Here is a 20274-nt window from a genome sequence, read left to right on the forward strand (position 1 = left end):
CCTCCTCTCCCGCAGATCGTCTCCTCCGCCTCCACCGACCTCCAGGACTACACCTACTACTTTGTCCCGGCGCCCTGGCTCTCGGTGAAGCTCCTGCGGCTGCTGCAGTGCTACCCGCCGCCAGGTAACCCAGGCCCTCCCGGCCCTGGGTGGGACCCGAGGGCCTGCAGACCCCGTGGCCAGGCAGGTGGCGCCGGGAGCTGGGGCGCCGTCTCAGGACTCCTCAGCTGATGTGGTCTCATACCTAGTCCAGGTTTCCCAGCCTGTCACCAGAATGTCTGGTAGGGTCTAATATAGGCACAAATGTCAAACTCGATGATTAGTTCTTATAAATCTCTTTTAATCTAAAAGAACCACCCCTTTTCCCTAATATTAGCTTTCCCCCAGTTTGTTTGTTTTTTTAACTTTTTATTTTGAAATACGTTCATACTTTCAGGACAGTTAAAAAATAATACATACAGAGAACCCCAACATCCCCTAACCCCCCAGAGACCCACGTCTACCCATTTTAACTGACTTGGCACCTTTGCTGTGTGAGTCTCTCCATCAGTCTATCAGCCCATCTGATTATTTATTGATCTGTTTTCTAGCTGAGTAGGTTGTATACGTCACGCTCCTTGAACACTTAGCACTGCTGCGGACATTTCCTAGGAACGAGGCTATTCACGCACGTAAGCCACCTTACGTGCCGCTATCAGGTTCGAGAAATTTAACATTGATAGAAAGCTTACAGACTATGTTGCAGTTTTTTCATCTATCCCAATAATGTCCCTTTGAATCTTTTCTCTTCCTCGCCAGATCCCATCCAGGATCATGTATTGCCTTGAATTGTCATTGTTTCATTAGTTGTTTGTTCTTTCTTTTTTTTTTAAATTGTGGTAACGTACGACATAAACCTCCCCCTCTCCACTACTCCACTTCAAGCATACCATTCAGTGGGATTAGTCAGATTCCCAATATTCCAGTGCCCTCGCCACCTTCCATTACTACACCTTTCCTCCTCCCCAGCAGAAATCCTGTACCCACTGTGCATTAACTCCCATTTCCCCTCTACTCTGATTTCTGGCTTCCTGAGCTCACATATTCTCAGGTATTTTCTTTGCTGTTACCATGGGCCCTAGGTTTAATATCCTGAACGTGTAGCAGTCTTGTTTGCCTGGATACCAGCGTAGCTTCAGTAGTATACACAACCTATGTTCCTGGACCCCTCTGTCCCCCACTTTTCTGTAGTTCTTGTCACAAATTACGTGTTTATACATTAAGTCTAGAGCCCCTGAGTTCTCATTACATTTTATGCATTTGCCTTTGAGATCCTGTAAGAAGTAAAAAGTGGAATTACAAACCAAAACTCCAATAGTGCTGGTGTTTATATTTACCCACGTTGTTACCTTCACTGGAGCTCTTTATTTCACGTGGTTTTCATCTCTCCTCTCGTGCCCTTGCAAACTGCAGACCTCCCCTTAGCCCCTCTTGTAGGGCGGGCCTGTTGTGTGGAACTCCCTCAGCTTGTGTTTATCTGGGAATGTCGCAATCTCTCCTTCATTACTGATAGACGGTTTTGCCGGATGTAGAATTCTTGGTTGTCAGTATTTTTGCTTTCAATACTTTAAACAGGCCTTCTTACCTCTGTGGTTTCCAGGGAGAAACTGACTTGTGCTCTTCTAAGCGCGCCCTCACACAGGACACATTCCTTCTCTCGTGTGGCTTTCAGAATCCTCTCTCTGTCTTTGGCATTGGCAAGTTTGGTTATAACATGGCCAAGTGTGGTCTGTTCAGATGGAGCCCGTTGGGAGTTCGTTGAGCATCTCGGCTGTATATAGTCATGCTTTTAGTTAAATTTGAGAACTTTTACGCCTTTACTTCTTTGAATATCCTCTTGAGAGAACAGTATAACAAAGACTCATCACCTTCTACCAAGGTTTGACGATGGCTGTTGGCACGCTGTTGGGTTTGTGCTCCCAGTGCTCGCTCTGTCAGTCACGCACTTGCTGACCTCCTTGAAAGCAAGATACAGACAGCTCAACACTGCCCCCCTGGGGCTGCCGCCGCAAATTACCGCAAGGTCGGGCGCTGGAAACCACAGAACCTCATTGTCTTGGGTCCTGGAGGCAGGAAGTCCTGAGTCGAGGTGTGGCAGGGCCACTCCCTCGGGGCCTGCTGTGGCGGAGCCCTGCCCTGCGCACGCCTCCCAGCCCTGCTGCCTCCACATCACCTACTTGCCGTCTCCCTGCACCTGCCTGGTGTCCACATGCCCCATTTCTTATCAGGACACCCTCCTCCGGCTTGGCTTCAGAGCCACTGCTCAGGTCTTAAAGACCCCCACTTCCAGATGAGGTCCCGTCACAGGACCGGGCGTAAGGGCTCGAGCACAGCTCTTCGGGGGATGTAATTCAACCCACACCACCCCTTAAGAATAACGACATGCCGTCCTGTCCTCATGTCTTATCCAGGCAGTACTGAACTGTCCCTGCCGGCCCACAGTTTGTTTGTTTTTTAACACCACAGTAAAATTAGGATCATGCATTAGAATATCATTAGTCTACTTTTTTTTTAGCCTGGAATAGTCCCCCCCACCTGTTGTGTCTGTGTTTTTGTTTTGTTTTGTGTTTTTTGTGTCTTTTTTAGGAGGTCCTGGAAATTGAACCCAGTACTTCATACATGGGAAGCAGGCACTCAACCACTGAGCTTCATTCCCTCCCCTTGTTTTGCTTTTTATTTTGAAATAATTCAAACTTAAAGGACAAATTTCAGAAATAATACAAAATCCATACTGAGAAATTCAACATTATCCCCCCCCAGATACAATCTCCATCAATTTTTTTAAAGTTTATTTTATTTATTTCTCCCACCCCCTCATTGTTTGCATTTGCTGAGCCTCTTGCTGTGTGCGTTTTTTGTTTTTTTTTAAAGATTTACTTATTTTTTCTCTCCCCTTCTCTCCCCACCCAGTTGTCTGCTCTGTGTCCATTTGCTGTGTGTTCTTCTGTGACCGCTATCAGCGGCACTGGGAATCTGTGTTTCTTTTTGTTGCGTCATCTTATTGTGTCAGCTCTCCATGTGTGTGGCACCATTCTTGGGCAGGCTGCACTTTCTTTCACGCTGGGCGGCTCTCCTTACGGGGCACACTCCTTGTGCATGGGGCTCCCCTATACAGGGGACACCCCTGCATGGCATGGCACTCCTTGCGCGCATCAGCACTGCGCAACTCCACACGGGTCGAGGAGGCCCAGGGTTTGAACCGCGGACCTCCCATGTGGTAGACAGACACCCTAACCGCTGGGCCAGGTCCTCTTCCCTGCTTGTCTTTTCAGGAGGCACCAGAACCAAACCCAGGACCTCCTATGTGGGAGGGAGGCACCTTGCCTGAGCCACCTTGCTCCCTGCCTTGTTGTGTCTCATTATATTTTACTCCTTGTGTCTCTTGTCACGTCATTTTGTTGCATCAGCTTGCCACACCTGCCTGTTGCGTCACCTCACTGTCTTACTGGTCATCTTTAGGGGTACTGGGAACTGAACCCAGGACCTCCTATGTGGTAGGTGGGAGCTCAACCGCTTGAACCAAATCCACTTCCCTCCGTCAACTTTTTTTAAAAAGATTTATTTATTTATTTCCTCCCCCCCCTTGCAGCTTATTTTGCTGTCTGCTCTCTCTGTCCACTCACTGCACGTTCTTCTGTGTCTACTTGTCTCCCTTTGTTGCATCATCTTGCTGCACCAGCTCTCCGTGGGGCACAAGCCAGCTTGCCTTCACAAGGAGGCCCCGGGACGTGAACCCAGGGCCTCCCATATGGTAGGCGGGAGCCCAGTCAATTGAGCCACAGCTGCTTCCCCCTCTCCATCAACTTTTAATGTTTTGCCACGTGTGCTGTGTCACTCTATGTTGTAAAGCATTTCAGTGGAGGTCTTATACCTCCTCTCCTTGAACACTTAATATTCCCATTTACGTTTCTTAAGAACAAGGAGATTCAACTTACATAACCACCTCAAGTGCAGTTACCAAGTTCAAGAACTTACCATTGATCTACAGCTTTCAGTCTGTATTCTCATTGTTCCGTGTGTCCTGATAAAGTCTTTGTGGGGCTTCTCTCCTCCACTGTTGGGTCCAGGCAGGATCGCGAGTGGCATTTCACGGTCTTTGTCTCTTTCCCCACCTGTTTGTGGAGGAACCAAGCCAGTCGTGTCTTGCAGTGCCACCCACACTCTGGACTTGGCCATGTGCTGCTGTGTGGCGTCGTTAGCTTGTTCCTCTGTCCGTGAATTTCCTGGTAGAGTCAGGTGTGAGGTGATTTGCTTCTTTGCCCTGGTGGCTGCAGCACGTCCCACGGGGCGGCAGGGATTGGTGTCTGTCTGGGCGTCTGGCTGGCGTGTGCCTCTCAGAGGAGGAGCCCCTAGCAGGGAGCCTGGCCCCCGGGCAGAGGGTAGAAACGGCGAGTGTGCACTCCGCAGGACGCTCTGGCGCTCAGACTGCTCCGTGGGAGGGCCGGGGCTTGGGGCCTGTGGCTCCGCCTGGTGTCTCTGGAGCCAGTTACGTCGCTTTCCTCTGAGAAACCGCAGCGGCGTCGGTGCTGCGGCGGCATCTGAGGCTCAGGAGCGTGGAGCCACATGCCCAGCAGATCAGAGCAGGGCAGGCAGGAGCCCAGGTCTGCGGCCGTGTCCTCTGTCGCCTCTCCCACGGCTCTGGTGGGACCCCGAACCCAGGAAGGGACTCGGGGAGCAGAGGATGGAGCTGCCGGAGTCGGCTGGCCGGAGGCAGGCCCGCGGCTCCGCAGGGGACCGGTGCAGTGGCGAGGCCTGCCCCTGGCAGGGGGCTGGGCTGGCGGAGAGCTCAGCCCTGGTGGGCCCTCCGTTTCCCCAGAGGATGCGGCCGTGAAGGGGCGGCTGGTGGAGTGCCTCGAGACCGTCCTCAACAAGGCCCAGGAGCCGCCCAAGTCCAAGAAGGTCCAGCACTCCAACGCCAAGAACGCCATCCTCTTCGAGACCATCAGCCTCATCATCCACTACGACAGGTGCCTGCCTGGGCCCCGGGGGCCGCGGGCTGCCGGCCTGGCGTCCGGGCGGGAGAGAAGGGCTGGCCCAGGACACCGGTCAGAGGGAGGAGGGACAGGGGCGGGACCCGGGGCCACGGGAGCCGGACGAGCCGCCGACGCCCTCGTGCCCCCGCCCCCGCCCGCCCTCTCGCCGCCCCCAGCGAGCCCAACCTGCTGGTGCGCGCCTGCAACCAGCTGGGCCAGTTCCTGCAGCACCGCGAGACCAACCTGCGCTACCTGGCCCTGGAGAGCATGTGCGCGCTGGCCAGCTCCGAGTTCTCCCACGAGGCCGTCAAGACCCACATCGACACCGTCATCAACGCCCTCAAGGTGAGGCCCCCGGGGACGCCCGCTCGGGGCCACACCCGGCCCCCACCCGGCCCCCACCCGGCCCACAGGGAGCCCAGAACACGGCCGAGCCCTGCTCTGCTCGCCCCCAGACCGAGCGCGACGTCAGCGTGCGGCAGCGGGCGGCCGACCTCCTCTACGCCATGTGCGACCGGAGCAATGCCAAGCAGATCGTGTCGGAGATGCTGAGGTACCTGGAGACGGCTGACTACGCCATCCGCGAAGAGATTGTGAGTCCCCACGTGGCGGGAGAGGGGCCCGGAGCCCCTGGGTCCGAGGGGGGAGGCAGGGGCCCGGATCCCCTAGGTCCGAGGGGGGAGGCAGGGGCCCGGATCCCCTAGGTCCGAGAGGGGAGGCAGGGGCCCGGAGCCCCTGGGTCCGAGGGGGGAGGCAGGGGCCGGGAGCCCCTGGGTCCGAGGGGGGAGGCAGGGGCCGGGAGCCCCTGGGTCCGAGGGGGGAGGCAGGGGCCGGGAGCCCCTGGGTCCGAGGGGGGAGGCAGGGGCCGGGAGCCCCTGGGTCCGAGGGGGGAGGCAGGGGCCGGGAGCCCCTGGGTCCGAGGGGGGAGGCAGGGGCCGGGAGCCCCTGGGTCCGAGGGGGGAGGCAGGGGTCCGGAGCCCCTGGGTCCGAGGGGGGAGGCAGGGGCCCGGAGCCCCTGGGTCCCTAGAAGCCGTCCACATGCTGACCCCGCCGTGGGCCCGCACACATGCCTGTCCTCGCCGTCGGCAGGTCTTGAAGGTGGCCATCCTGGCAGAGAAGTACGCCGTGGACTACAGCTGGTACGTGGACACCATCCTCAACCTCATCCGCATCGCGGGCGACTACGTGAGTGAGGAGGTGTGGTACCGCGTGCTCCAGATCGTCACCAACCGCGACGACGTGCAGGGCTACGCCGCCAAGACCGTCTTTGAGGTCAGCGCCCTGCCCTGACCCCCGGACGGGCATCAAGGCAGAGCACGCACTGCTGGGCCGTGGGGCCAGGCAGGCCCGGGCACCGGCCTGCTTCGCCCTCTGCAGCCGCGTGGCCTCAGCGGGCTGCCTCTGTCCCCAGGGCCACCCAAGGGACACGGGGACCATCACCCCATGGGCCTGACGGGGGCCGTGAGGTACCCAGTGCGTTGCCAACCTCCAGTTCGGGGTAGTTTCCCATTCCCTCTGCCCCAGGAAAGGGGGCCCAGTGCCCGCTGGGATCATGGGCCCTCGCTCTGCCCGTTTACCCATATGCCTGGGCTGGGACCAGTCACCTACCCCAGGCCTCAGTTTCCCATCTGTAGCCTGCTTCCACCACCGACTTGTGGGTTCCCGTGGGCTGCTGCTCTCGGGGCCTGGCCCGGCCCCCGCCACAGGCTCAGAGCCCCTTCCTCCCGCCGCAGGCGCTCCAGGCGCCGGCCTGCCACGAGAACATGGTGAAGGTGGGCGGCTACATCCTCGGCGAGTTCGGGAACCTGATTGCTGGGGACCCCCGTTCCAGGTGAGGAAGCCTCCGGGTGAAGGGTGGACCCACAGACGTCTGAGGTGTCTGGAGCTTTGGGGACCTCCAGGTCTTCAGGGCCAGTGTTAATGGGGTTCTTAGACATCTCCTCAGCTCCTCAATCACCTACCTACCAAGTAGAAAGAACCTCACTCCCAGAAACCTCTGGGACAACGAGTTACTGAGGCTGCCGTGGCGCTGGAACTGAGGGAGATACGCCCCCAAGCGGGCAGGGCAGGGGCTCGGGCCATGCCCCGGGGTCCTGGGAAGGGCCCACCACCAGTCCCAGCTGGGAGGCAGAGGGAGCCACACCTCGCGAGGGGCTGGGGGCCGGGCTGGCCTGCCCTCTGCCCTCCGCCCTCTGCCCCGCAGCCCGCCGGTCCAGTTCTCCCTGCTGCACTCCAAGTTCCACCTGTGCAGTGTGGCCACCAGGGCTCTGCTGCTGTCCACCTACATCAAGTTCATCAACCTCTTCCCCGAGACCAAGGCCACCATCCAGGGCGTGCTGCGGGCCGGCTCCCAGCTCCGCAACGCCGACGTGGAGCTGCAGCAGCGCGCCGTCGAGTACCTCACGCTCAGCTCCGTGGCCAGCACGGACGTCCTGGTCAGAGCCCGCGGCCCTGCCCCCGCCCCCCCGCCTGGCGCCCACGGGCCCCAGGCCTCCCCTTGACCGGGCCTCCCTGCCCCTCGCCAGGCCACGGTGCTGGAGGAGATGCCGCCCTTCCCGGAGCGCGAGTCCTCCATCCTGGCCAAGCTGAAGCGCAAGAAGGGGCCGGGGGCCGGCAGCGCGCTGGACGACGGCCGCAGGGACGCCAGCAGCAACGACATCAACGGGGGCGTGGAGCCCACCCCCAGCACCGTGGTGAGTCCCAGGGCAGCGGCGCCCCCGCGGGCTGCGGCCGGGGCGGCCCTTTCCTCCGCTCACCTGCGCCTTCTGCAGTCGACGCCCTCGCCCTCTGCCGACCTCCTGGGGCTGCGGGCAGCTCCTCCCCCCGCGGCGCCCCCGGCCCCCGCGAGCGCGGGGAACCTCCTGGTGGACGTCTTCTCGGACGGCCTCGCTGCGCAGCCCAGCCTGGGGCCCACCGCCGAGGAGGCCTTCCTCAGGTACCGCCCGCGGCCCGGCCGCTCGAGGGGCGCCCCTTCCCCCGAGCCCCACCCTCTTCCAGCTCGCTCCCCTCTCCCTGTCCCTGGTGCTGGTCAGCCCCGGCTGCCGGCTGCCCCAGGCCTCCTCTCTCCCTCTGGCCACCCTTTTTGGTCCTTTCCCATCAGTCACCGTTCTGAGCCTGCTCTTCCTTCTCTCCTTCCTTCCTTCCTCTCTCTCTTTCTCTCTCTCTTGGTCCCCCGCGCTGCCTCTCTGGGATTGGCTGCCTGCCACGCCTATCTTCTTTTGTCTGCTCTGGGATTGGACGGCCCAGCGAGCTGGAGCCGCCTGCCCCTGAGAGCCCCATGGCTTTCCTGGCCGACCCCGCTCCAGCTGCTGAGTAAGGGGTGGGCAGGGGCTGGGCGGCAGACCCGTGTCCCCCGGGAGGGTCAGGGGACTGGGAGCTCCTGTCCGGGCTTCCTGCTGAGCAGCAGAGGCAGGGACACAGACAGTGACACCAGCAGTGCCCAGGGGGACACGCGTCAGGGTCTCGTGCCCAGGAGAGGCAAGGGCGGGTCTGATTCGGGCCTTCTCTGAGGTTCCTCGCGGTGGCGGGGTTGGTGGGTTCTAGGCTTGAGGACCTGCTGTCTCCCACCCATCGGCTCTAGAACTGTCCCCCTGGCTCCCCAAGCCCCTTCCCATCTCCCTCTTTTCCGTGCTTCCAGCCCAGGTCCTGAGGACATCGGCCCGCCCATCCCGGAAGCCGATGAACTGCTGAATAAGTGAGTCCCAGAAGAGGCGGCGGAGGGGAGTAGGAACACGTGGGGGCCCGAGCCTGGGCCCCAACAGACGCCCCTATCGCCCTGACCCCCCGCCACCCCCAGGTTTGTGTGCAAGAACAACGGGGTCCTGTTTGAAAACCAGCTGCTGCAGATCGGAGTCAAGTCAGAGTTCAGGCAGAATCTGGGTGCGTCGGGGCGGGCTGAGGGCTGGGGCAGGGGGGCCTGGGCTCTAGCAGAGGCTGGGGTGGGGCCAGCGGGGCCAGGTCAAGCTGCTGCCCTCCCCACAGGCCGCATGTATCTCTTCTACGGCAACAAGACCTCGGTGCAGTTCCAGAGCTTCTCGCCCACCGTCGTGCACCCCGGAGACCTCCAGAACCATATCCCCTCGGGCTCGCCCGGCCGTCCGCCCTGGGCCAGCCCCGCTTCCCGGGGGAGCTTGGGCACGTGGGTGCTTCTCTGAGACGTAGCAGCTCCGTCTGACCTCTTTCCCCACCCCTGGGTGAGGCTGCGCCCTTGGAGCGCCACCTGCTCCCGTGTTTTCCTCCTGTTGGCCCCACACCCATGATCCGTCCTGCCCCACGGGCAGACCCTGCGTCTGGACGCTGAGCGGTGCCCCCCGGGCGACCCGGGCCATGCCACTGCCTCGGTGCCCTCCCTCTGTCACCTGCAGACCCTCCTCCTCCTCGTGGGCTTGTTTTGAGGGTCAGAGTGGTAGGAAAACCCCGGAAGGCCTCCGGCATGGAGTGAGGCCCCTGGAGCAGCATTGAGCCCCTCTCCCAGTTCTCCAGGCCTCACTTCCAATCTAGAGGGGCTGGACCCCAAAACTGCGAGGCCCCTTTCAGCTCCTGGCTTCGTCCTTCATCCAGCACGGCCAGGGACCTCCCAGGGCCCAGCTCCGGTGGGTGGATGGGGTGCAGGCCTGGGTGCCGACCAGCCCCACTTCCGCGTCCCGAGCAGGAGCCGGGCCCTGACGGGCATCCCTGCACCCCGGGGCTGCTATGGTGAGGCCCATTTTACAGAGGCGGCCAAGGGCCGCAAGCACGGCCTCGGTCACGCAGTGGCGAGAGCTCGGCTCGCGGTCCCGCCGAGGCCCCCATGGGAGGGACGGAACTCCGCAGGGAGCCGGCCCCGAGGAAGGTCCGGGGGCTTAGCTGGGGTGCAGCCCAGGGGTCTCATAGTTGGGACTTTGGAGCCTTGGAGGAGGAGGTGGGGAAAGTTCAGGGCACCCTTGGCCTCCCGCCAGCCCCCCCCCCCACGTCTTGTTTCTGGCTTCCTTGACCACGGTGGGCACAGCTGGCCGTGCAGACCAAGCGCGTGGCGGCGCAGGTGGACGGTGGGGCGCAGGTGCAGCAGGTGCTCAACATCGAGTGCCTGCGGGACTTCCTGACGCCCCCGCTCCTGGCCGTGCGCTTCAGGTGAGCAGGGCAGGGCCGGGGTGGGGGGTGGGGGGTGGGGAGGGCGGACCTCTGGCGGGGGGCAGGGCCTGATGCCCCCCTCCCCCCAGGTACGGGGGCACCACCCAGTCCCTCACCCTGAAGCTCCCGGTGACCATCAACAAGTTCTTCCAGCCCACGGAGATGGCGGCCCAGGACTTCTTCCAGCGCTGGAAGCAGCTGAGCCTGTGAGGGGGGGCCCGGGCGGGCACCTGCGGGGGGGCCGGGCTGACCAGCAGGCCCCTGACCTGCACCTCCCCGGCCCCCAGCCCCCAACAGGAAGCACAGAAAATCTTCAAAGCCAACCACCCCATGGACGCGGAGGTCACCAAGGCCAAGGTGAGGCTGGGGGTGGGGGTCGGGGCCGCGCCGTCGCCCTAGCTGGGACGAGGGGGCCATGGCTTACCCTGGCAGTGCCCAGATTGCCCTTTGTGGAACGGGCCATGCCCGAGGGTTCTGGGGGCCCTCTGCCCTCTCTGGGGGCTCATCAGAGGCCTGGCCCTCTGCTGCCTCTCGCTCCCCAGCTGCTGGGGTTTGGCTCTGCCCTCCTGGACAACGTGGACCCCAACCCCGAGAACTTCGTGGGGGCTGGAATCATCCAGACCAAAGGCCTGCAGGTGGGCTGCCTGCTGCGGCTGGAGCCCAACGCCCAGGCCCAGGTGAGCGGCGGCCGCGCCCTGCCCGCTGCCCGCTGCCCGCTGCGCCTCCCCCATATCCCTCCCCCCCTGCCCCTCCATGGCCTTCATCATTTTCTCCTCCCTGTTCCCTCGGTCTCTTCTGTCCTGCCTCCCATCCTCTGTCTCCTCTGGCCCTTCGCACTTTCTCCCTCCTCGCCTCCTCTCCTCCATCTCGCCCGTATGCCCCTCGCGGGCTCCTGACCCCCTTGCTTGGCCTGCCCCGCTGAGGCTCCCCACGTCCCACAGATGTACCGGCTGACCCTGCGCACCAGCAAGGAGCCCGTCTCCCGTCACCTGTGCGAGCTGCTGGCGCAGCAGTTCTGAGCCCTGGACTCTGCCCCGTGGCCAGCGCCTGGCAGCCCGAGGACTGCGGCAGCTTTGGTGGATCAGGTGGCAAGGCGGCCTCACTGGTGACAGGGAAGACCCCAGGGGTGGGGGGGTGCCTGGGACCTTCCTCCAGCCTTTTGTATTTTTATTTTGTTCATCTGCTGCTGTTTACATTCTGGGGGGTCAGGGGGACCCCTCCCTCCCTCTCCCCCCCAAGCACAGAGGGGAGAGGGGCCAGGGAAGCAGCCTCCTCCCCTCCCACCCCCGCCCCGCCGTTGCCCCTCCTGCCCCCTCCCCACCCGGGGCCGTGTATTATTGTGAGCGAATAAACAGAGAGATGCTAGTGGCCCCGAGTCTGTGTCCACCGTCTGCAGGGGGTCAGAGGAGCGGGGTGAGCGCATGCAGGGTGCGGGTCGCCAGGCCCCGCAGCGCGTGGCTGGGACTCTGGGGGGACAGCAGCAGCAGCAGCCGCCGGGGCCCCGACTGCAGGGCCACCAGCCGCCAGCCCGCACCCGGCTCCTCGGGTCCCAACACCAGGTAGCAGGCTCGCGGCAGCAGGGCCTTCGGGGCCACCTCCTCCACCTTCTCCTCTGGCGGCGCTGGTTCTGGGGAGACGGGGTGGGCTGAGGCCACCGGCCAGCAGGGTCATGACCCTGAGGAAGCCACAGCCCGTCCGTGGCCTCTCGCAGGCTGTGGAAGGCCTCCGGTTTCCTTGTCAGATCCCTCTTCCCACCCAGCCTGGGGCCCACGGGGTCCCGAGTGGTGAAAGTCAAAGGCCTACGTGCAGCTCGCCACCCGCCAGGCACTGTGCTGTCTGTCACGCGGGAGCCGGGGCCATCCTGAGGCACGGTCCCCACTGGACAGACGGGAAACGGGGTGGGCAGTGGGGGTCCCCCTCGGAGGTGGAGCTCTCCCCACTCCAGGATGGTAGCCACGTCCTGGGTCCCTGTCTTTGTCTCTGGGTCCGTGTCCGGGAGAGTGGCAGGAGCAGCTGGGGCTCTCGGTGCCTACAGTTCTCCCTGACCTGGGCCTCGGGGAGCCCCCAACTCAGCGCGAGCGTGAGCTTTCAGCAGAGAGCAAGTGGCTAAGGGCACCGGGCAGGGGGGCTTGAGCGGTGGCCTGCCACTTCCTAGTGAGCCTCAGTCTCCTCCGTGCAACGCTGCCGCCTCGCAGGGAAAGCCCTGGGTCACCGATTCGGAGGTCTCAGGGTGAACTTGCGGCATCCTCCAGGTCTGCCGAGCTCAGCCCTCCTTCCCTTCCCGAGAACTCCAGGGGGGCTTACTGGGCTGTCCCTCCCTCTTCTCCAACCCCAGCTCTTGCTCCCATCCCCTGGGCCCCGGGGCTTCAGCGGCCCTGCCTGGGAAGTGGGGCCACTGCGCACCCCCACCCCGCTGACCTGGGGGGAAGTGCGTGCCCGTGACCAGGGTGTAGAAGTTGCGGAGGAGGCGCCGGCGTTGCTCAGGGGAAGGCTCTGGGGTGGGAGGAGAGGCGGGTGAGGGGCAGCCCCTGCCCGGCCCCGCCCCGCCCGCCCGCCCGCGTCCGCCGCCACCTTTGTCTCCCGAAGGCTCCACGGTGAAGAGGCAGCGTCTCAGCTCCAGGTGGAGGAGCAGCAACCTGTGGGCAGGGGGCGTCATGGGCGCGGAGGAGGGAATGAGGGCCCCGACCCTCTCCCCCAGCCGAGCCTACCCGAGGACGTCCGCGTGCAGGGGGAAGCCGGCGGGCAGCGCCCGAGGTGCCAGCGGCAGGCAGGCCCGCAGGGGATCCAGCAGCGGCTCCCACCAGCGCTCCAGGAGCTGCGGGGCGGGGGCGTGGCCTGGGGCGGGGCTGGCGAAGGGATGGGGCGGGGCGCGGGAGGGGCGGGCCCCGAGAGGGCGGGGCCCCAGCGAGTTGGGGCCGGAGGAGGCCCCGGGGGCGGGGCCTAAAGGATGTGGGCGGGGCCGGGACAAGCGCTGGGTTTCGCGGGGGCGACGGGGAAGCGCGGGACGTGGCGCGGACTCGCCTGCGGCTCCAGCTGGCCGAGGGGCGGGCGCGGCCCGCAGAGCAGGCACAGCTCCAGGCCGGGCAGCAGCGTCAGGGTCAGGAGCCGGTGCGGGACCTGCGGCGGGAGCGGGGCGGGGCTGGCTGGAGCTCCGCCCCCGGCCCCGCCCCGGCCCGCCCGCCCCCGCCCCCGCCGCTCACCGCGGGGCTCCCGTGCGGCAGGTACAGCGGGTAGTCGCGAGCGGCCTGCGGCGGCAGCAAGCCCACCAGCCAGGGCAGCAGCACGGCCTCGGGCATCCCCAGCCGCCACCAGCCCTCGGTGGCCGCCACCACCCGGCCCGACACCACCAGGCTGCCGAACGCGGTGCCGGCGGCCTCGGCGAACCCCGACAGGGCTTCCTGCGGGAGGGGCGGGCAGGGGCGGCGGTGACTTCCCAGGGGGGAAGGCGTGCAGTCCAGAGCTTGGGAGCGGCCCTTGTCCTGCGTCTCCCCCTCCCCCGGCCTGCGTCCCTTCACATGGGACATGCAGGCAGCGTCCCCGACGCCCGCGGGGAGAGGAGATGGTGGCAGGCCTGCTGCCCAGCATATCCACAGGCTCCCCATCACAGCAGCAGCTGCTGCCCCTTAGTAAGCCTTCCTCTGTACCCAGCCGGCACAATCAGCCCCTCCTGCAGCGCAGAGAGGTGAAGCGGCACAGCTGGGAGGTGGTGACCCAGCAGGAGCAGTGCTGAAGGAGGGCTGGACCACAGCCTCACCAGGCAGAAGGGACAGCATGCGCAGAGCTCGGGAAGCTGGGAGGTTTTGAGGATTTGTGAGAACCGCGAGGCAGTGGAGCGAGGGTGGACTGTGGACTTGGCCGATGGGCGGCGTCAGACTGCACGGGCCTGGACCGCCAGACTGAGGGGCTGCGACCTTGTCCTGGGGCCATGAGTGCCAAGGGAGAGTTGGGGAGGGACAGCAAGACCCCTCTAGGGACAAGTGACAGTTGAAGTGAAGGGGACAGACTGGAAGCTCAGAGGATGCGAGGAGGATGAGGACAGTGTCAGGGCTGCAGGGATGGGTGCCGCGTCCCCAGGCATCCCCAGTACCTGCAGGAGGGTCCCGTCCGGAGGAACCACGCAGTCCACGCACTGGGTCAGGTCCCCGATGAGCTCTGAGTCTCCCAGGAAGCTGTCGATGAGGCAGTAACTGGCCTAGCAGAGGGAGAAGGGGGGACCCCGGATCTGCAGCCTCGGCCTCAGAAAACTTGCCCCACCCCAGGGTCAGACACCCACGGAGCCCCCAGAGCCCACAGGGTCAGGCTGCCCCAGGGCCTGCTGGGAATGGCAGATCCCAGGTGTCCATCTCGGCGTCCTCACTCCCCTTCTTCCTGTCCGGTAACCTCACCCTCAACTCCTTCTTCAGTCTCTCTACGTTGCGGATATTGGTCAATTCCTCAAGTCCCACGATAAGAACCTAGAAAAACCACAGAGGACAGGAGGGGCCCTGGACAGCTGATTCTGAGAGAAAAGGGAGCTGGGGCCGTGGACTCCTGGGTCTGAGGCGGGAGGGATTGGGGACCTGGACTCCTGGGTCTGAGGGGCCACCCCACGGGCTGGGGTGGGGGCGTGGAGAAGTTGAGGGCTCGGATCACTGGGATGGGGGGGAAAGGGCTGGGGAGTCTCACCATGGCCCCAAACACCATCTGGAGTAGCCTCTGCAACCTCAGCTCTGAGGTGCCCTCCTCAGATGACAGAACAATGAGGGTGATGCTGTGAACAGGAAGGTGAGGAGGAGAATGAGTCCAGACACAGGAAACAGGGTGTTCAGGGTAGTAGGGGCTGCCCCTTGATCCGGGAACGCGCGCTCTGTCCTCCCCCAGCCCCACCTGCCTCTCTGACAGGGGAAATCTGGCATCAGGGTGGGTAACCAGAGATGCCACAGCTAAATAAACAGCAGGCCCTGGGAGCCGGGAAGGCCCTCAGGCGTCAACTTCAAGAGGGGCCGTCACCCCAGGCCCTGGCTGGGGACCTTTCATGGAAGATTTTCCACACCACGGTCGTGTCCTCCGTCCTCGCTGAGCTCAGCTGCACCTCCAGATTCTGCCCGAACATGTGGACGCCGTTGAGAGAGCCGATGACGGAGAACGGGAGCTGGGGACAGGGTGGGGACGTTTAGATAGGCGCCCCTCCTCGCTGGGACCCAAGTGCCCAGGCCCCCCAGTTCCGTCCTCCCTCTACATCCCCTGGCACCTCCTCTTGGAGTAACCAAGAATTTTTGGTCCATTGTTCCCCCGACCCTGTAAAGTCAACCCTGAAACTTCTCCAGGGCCTACTTCCATCGGGTCCTGGAGTCCAAACACCTAACGAGCTCCGATTAGATGCCGGAGATCCCGGCGTCCAGGGCCCCACCTGCTGGCGGGCAGGGACGCCGCCGCGGCTGCTCCGGCAGAACAGAGGGACCCCGCTGGTGGCCGCCAGGCACAGCAGGTGCACGGTGCCGCCCGCCCCCTCCTCCCCCATTCGGAATCTCGCCCAGGTCTCCTCCACGTGAGGACGGTCAGTGCCCGCCTTGGAGCATGCCGGTCGTCACAGAAGGTCGGCTTCCGATGAGTGCGGAGCTCATTGGGAGAAGAGTCAGTTCCCGCCTTCTTCATCCAATTCAAACAGACCGTCAGTCCCCAAGCTGGAGGCTCCCCTGAAAGACGTCTCGTTCTCTTCCGCCACAGGCGGAAGTCGGAGTGCCCTTAAAAAAGATGGCGTCTTGTTGCGCTTGCAAATCCTGGAACTTTCCTTGAGGTGGTTTGGCTTCACTTAGTTAACAAGGAGAAGAAAGAACCCGGCTCGAAACATGGCCTAGCAACCGTTATGTAGACTAGAAAGATTTATGCTCTGAATTGGCAAACAGCTCTGTCCGGCTCATAGATGGCGGCGGAGCCAAGCCGTTGCCTAGAAACTACTGCAGACTGGCGTTCGGTTCTTGGAGGTAAACACTGTGCCCGGCTCAAAGATGGCGACAGTGCCTAGGCGTTGCCTAGCAACTACCATTCAGACTCTTTTTCCATTCTAAAGCTGTAAACAGCAATGCCCTGCTCAAAGATGGCCCATATCGAAGTCAGCGCTCTGACTTCCTTAAGGAGATTCCGGTTCCAATCGAGGAAAGACCATCCCCGTCATTCCTGACGGTGGTTTGGTCTGGCGAGCGTTGCCAAGTAACCACCAAATAAGATGGTGGCTTTGTTACTAGAAAAGGAGGCAATTATTTTCCAGAATCACAACAATAATGCATCATCTTTTTAATACGTTTACACATGGCGGCGTTATCATATGGAAATGTGAAAATACTCAAATCCTTTCCCTAAAATAAAAAAGTTAATAGTTCAACGCAGATTCTTTATACCTGTTTTCACAAAGATGGTCCTTGTACAAAAGTTTTCAAAGTAATTTTTTTTTCACCAACCAGTGTATCATCTTTTTTAAATGGATTTTTATCATCTATTTTATGAGTGTAACAAAATCAATTTATCCAATTCCAAATTGAACTACATTAGGTTCTTTCTTGTGTGCACTTAAGGTAAAGTGATGAGGTAAATCGTCCTGAGTAATCAATTTAATCAGATAATTTCTTTTTTGTGAGAACAATTGCTCTCAAAATGTGTTACAAATTATATAATCATTTTTAAAGCATATGTTTCTTTTAAAACATGTTTTGCCAGCCTTCTGGATCTGATTTCTTATAGCTGATAAGAAAAAAATTAAGACATTTACCCTGCATGAAAAATTACAGCAAATCTCTAGTGGGAAAAACAAAAGCAGAGAACAACAAATAAACAAAAAGTTTCATGATTTTTTTGTTTGTTTAATCCACTTATATTTCTCAAGACTTGATAATATCTGGACTTATTTTTATCATATTACTTTTATATTTCTTGTTTTCCTGCCATTTCCTTTTCTCCTTATTTGCCTTTTAATGGATTGAATATTTTATTTCTGATTTTTTCCTCACTCTATATTTTCACTTTTTTCATTTGGAAGTTTTACATGTTATTTTTCTTTTTCTAGAGATTATTCTTGAAATTGTACCATTCACATTTAACTGCAAAGCCTAAAGTACACAAAATCTTAAACCCTCTTTCAAACAATACAAAGAACATGTACCAGCTTAACTCTCTTAAACTCCCTTCAAACTAGTCTGCTAGAGTTGTCCGGTGTTTTAGCTTTTTTTTTTTTTTAAGATTTATTTTATTTATTTCTCTCCCCTTCCCCTTCCCCCCAGTTGTCTGTTCTCTGTGTCCATTTGCTACGTGTTCTTGTTTTTGTCTGCTTCTGTTGTCAGTGGCACCGGGAATCTGTGTTTCTTTTTGTTGCGTCATCTTGCTGCGTCAACTCTCCATGTATGAGGCACCATTCCTGGGCAGGCCGCACTTTCTTTCTCACTGGGCGGCTCTTCTTACGGGGCGCACTCCTTGCGCATGGGGTTCCCCTACATGGGGGACACCCCTGCGTGGCACGGCACTCCTTGTGCACATCAGCACTATGCATGGGCCAGCTGCACACCTGTCAGGAGGCCCAGGGTTTGAACCATGGACCTCCCATGTGGTAGACAGACGCCCTCTCCACTGGGCCAAGTCCGTTTCCCTACTTTATTTTTATTTTTAGTTTTTCAAGATTTATTTTTTATTTATTTCTCTCCCCTTCCCCCCTCCTGGTTGTCTACTCTCTGTGTCCTTCACTGTGTGTTCTTCTGTGTCCACTTACATTCTTGTCAGCAGCACTGGGAATCTGTGTCTCTCTTTGTTGCATCATCTTGCTGCATCAGCTCTCCATGTGTGAGGCGCTACTCATGAGTGGGCTGCGCTTTTTTTGTGCGGAGCAGCTATCCTTGCACGTGGGGCTCGGCACTCCTTGCACGCATCAGCACTGCCCATGGGCCAGCTCACCACACAGGTCAGGAGACCCTGGGTTTGAACCCTGGACCTCCTTTATGATAGGCAGATGCTCTATCAGTTGAGCCAAATCTGCTTCCCTAGCTTTTACTTTTTTTATTCACTCTTTCATTACTTTTGTTATTTTATGAAGACAATGTTTATTTGTATTACATTTGTTTTTATTTTTTAAATTTTTTATTTTTTGTTTCTTTTGTTATTTTTGTTTTTATTTTTTAATTTGCCCTTCTTCTTCCTTTTTGCCTCTCAAACTATCCTTCTAACATGCCATTTTCTACTTCCCAAAAGACAACCTTTAGAAGTTCCTTTAACACTTTTTATTACCAGGAGTGTTTTTACTTCACATTCATTCTTATACAATTCTGAGACCGTAGTGAATTTTTCTCAGTATTCTGAACATATTATCTCACTGTCTTCTCTAGTTTCCACTTTCTGTTGTTGAGACGTCTTCTATTATTCTAAATATGGTTTATTTATGAAGATATGTTCTTTCCTTCTGGGTAAGCAATACTCTTTATTCATCCTGCTTTTATACTTTGTGCTTCCAGTATCCAAAAATTCATGTACTTCATAATTTCTAGAACATATGGTAACATAAGCTCTTTTTTTTAAGGTATTTATTTATTTATTTATTTATTTATTTATTTCCCCCGAGATGGCTCCCTTGTCTGCTTTGCTTGCTGTTTTTACTCATTGTCCTTGCTCATTGTCTGTTAGTTTTTTCTTAGGAGGTACCAGGAACTGAACCCAGGACCTCCCATGTGGGACATGGGCACCCAACTGCCTGAGTCACATGTGCACATGCCATAGGCTCTAAAAGTATTTCCTCTCCTCCTTTCTTTCTTATTCCTTTTGAAATGTTGAAAAGATTGTTCATTTCTTAATATTGCACTCTGAGTAGTTTCTCCTATATCTTCCAGTTCACTAATTCTTTCTTCAGCTGGTTTAATCTTTGTTTAAATTACCCACTGAGTTTTTTGTTGTTGTTGTTGTTGTTTCAACAATAATATAAATTGTATCCTCCCTCCACCATAGTCTGCTTATTTCTTCTTGGTATTTTTTTGCTGCTGGCTGAGTTTTGTGATTGGGTTCATGGTAGGCTGCTTCTAAGATGACTCCCTACATATTCATTCTCTTGTGCAATTCCCTCCCTTTGTGTGTGAAAGGAACTTATGACTTAGCTTCTATCAAATAGAATATTGCAAAAGTAAGGAAAGGTCAAAAAGACTGTGACTTCTGTCTTGCTTGCATTCTCTCTCCTCCTCGCACTTTCTCTTGCTTTTTCCCTTGCTTGCTATGATAAAGCCAGTTGCTATGTTGTGAGCTGGCCACTGGAGAAGTCCATGTGGTGAGGAACAAAGGGCAGCCTCTGGCCAACAGCCCATGAAGAACTGAATCCTGCCAACAGCCACAGGAATGAGCATGGAAGCAGATCCTCCCCTAGTTCTATCTCTTTTTTGTTTGTTTGTTATTTTTTTTTATAGTTCAGTCTTGAGATGGCTGCAGCCCCGGCTGATGCTTGGGTTCCAGCCTCCAAAAGACCCTAAAGCAGAACACTCAGCTAAACCATGCATGGATTCCTGAGTCACAGAACTGTGAGATAATAAATGCTTTTAAGATTGGGGGTAATTTCTTACACAGTATAAGGCAACTTAGTGCCCTTGAATTCTCCCAACATTTGGCATGCTCACGGTGTGCTAAAAACTGGACCATTCCGGGATCTGGGGTCCCTGGGGTCTATATCTACTGAGTGTTGTTTCTGTGGACTCTTACTTGTGTTCCTTAGCTCTATGCTAGTGATCTTTGTGAACTGAGTCCTGTGGGGAGGATTTACTTCTGCTTCTGCAAGTCACCAGGGGTGCCACCAAGCTGCAACTGCTTCAGCTGCCTGTTCTGGTTTAACTAGAGAACCAGACTCAGTTGTCCAATTCAAGCTGTCCTCAGACTCCTGGCAGTGTCAGTGCAGGCAGTTCTGCCCCAACACCCCTGCCTTTTTGTTTGTTAGTTTCCGGCTCTTTCTTTCTCTCTTTTTTTTTTGAGGAGAAGCTCCTCAAAAAAATACTTCTACCTCTTATGAAAGCACCAGTGTCTTAAAACAGTTTAGAGCACGTAGTCTAGTTTGAAATAGTAATCATTCATTTTATCATTCCTAATACACACATAGAAGTGCTTAAAAATTGGTCAATTCAACCAATCAAGCATTTAACCCATCTAAAGAAAAGTTCCCTTA

The 20274-nt window shown here is 58.2% G+C and overlaps 2 protein-coding genes across 6 annotated transcripts in view; one reads left to right on the plus strand and one right to left on the minus strand.

The window, feature by feature from the left end:
• The window catches only part of AP2A1 (adaptor related protein complex 2 subunit alpha 1), a 31117-nt gene extending 19628 nt beyond the window's left edge, over positions 1-11489 (plus strand). Inside the window, exons 7-24 of one of the 2 annotated variants that reach the window (XM_058280639.2) lie at positions 16-124; positions 4856-5006; positions 5189-5357; positions 5468-5605; positions 6102-6284; positions 6746-6843; positions 7216-7447; positions 7538-7705; positions 7784-7947; positions 8259-8324; positions 8650-8706; positions 8809-8891; positions 8994-9082; positions 9997-10121; positions 10211-10327; positions 10409-10478; positions 10664-10798; positions 11063-11489. In XM_058280639.2, coding sequence (XP_058136622.1) covers positions 16-124; positions 4856-5006; positions 5189-5357; positions 5468-5605; positions 6102-6284; positions 6746-6843; positions 7216-7447; positions 7538-7705; positions 7784-7947; positions 8259-8324; positions 8650-8706; positions 8809-8891; positions 8994-9082; positions 9997-10121; positions 10211-10327; positions 10409-10478; positions 10664-10798; positions 11063-11140 — 2232 coding nt within the window. In that variant the 3' untranslated portion in view covers positions 11141-11489. The remainder of the gene's footprint in view (positions 1-15; positions 125-4855; positions 5007-5188; positions 5358-5467; positions 5606-6101; positions 6285-6745; positions 6844-7215; positions 7448-7537; positions 7706-7783; positions 7948-8258; positions 8325-8649; positions 8707-8808; positions 8892-8993; positions 9083-9996; positions 10122-10210; positions 10328-10408; positions 10479-10663; positions 10799-11062) is intronic. The other variant, XM_058280640.2, reaches the window with a different exon arrangement.
• Positions 11272-16026, minus strand: FUZ (fuzzy planar cell polarity protein). Of its 4 annotated transcripts, none has more exons than XM_058280641.2 (11): positions 15511-16026; positions 15131-15252; positions 14787-14871; positions 14507-14575; positions 14209-14313; positions 13322-13519; positions 13143-13238; positions 12830-12936; positions 12693-12757; positions 12540-12614; positions 11272-11766 (listed from the first exon to the last, which is right to left on the minus strand). In XM_058280641.2, the coding sequence occupies exons 1-11, from the start codon at positions 15619-15621 to the stop codon at positions 11522-11524; spliced, it is 1278 nt and encodes a 425-aa protein (XP_058136624.1). In that variant the 5' UTR covers positions 15622-16026; the 3' UTR covers positions 11272-11521. The 4 variants fall into 4 exon arrangements, with proteins under 4 accessions (XP_058136624.1, XP_058136625.1, XP_071065495.1 ...); XM_058280642.2 differs by having other exon boundaries at positions 11272-11748; positions 15511-16023; XM_071209394.1 differs by lacking the exon at positions 15511-16026 and adding an exon at positions 15435-15479.
• Positions 16027-20274: the final 4248 nt, after the last annotated feature.

Source organism: Dasypus novemcinctus, chromosome 18 (assembly GCF_030445035.2).
Source record: "Dasypus novemcinctus isolate mDasNov1 chromosome 18, mDasNov1.1.hap2, whole genome shotgun sequence".
Classification (NCBI taxonomy): domain Eukaryota; kingdom Metazoa; phylum Chordata; class Mammalia; order Cingulata; family Dasypodidae; genus Dasypus; species Dasypus novemcinctus.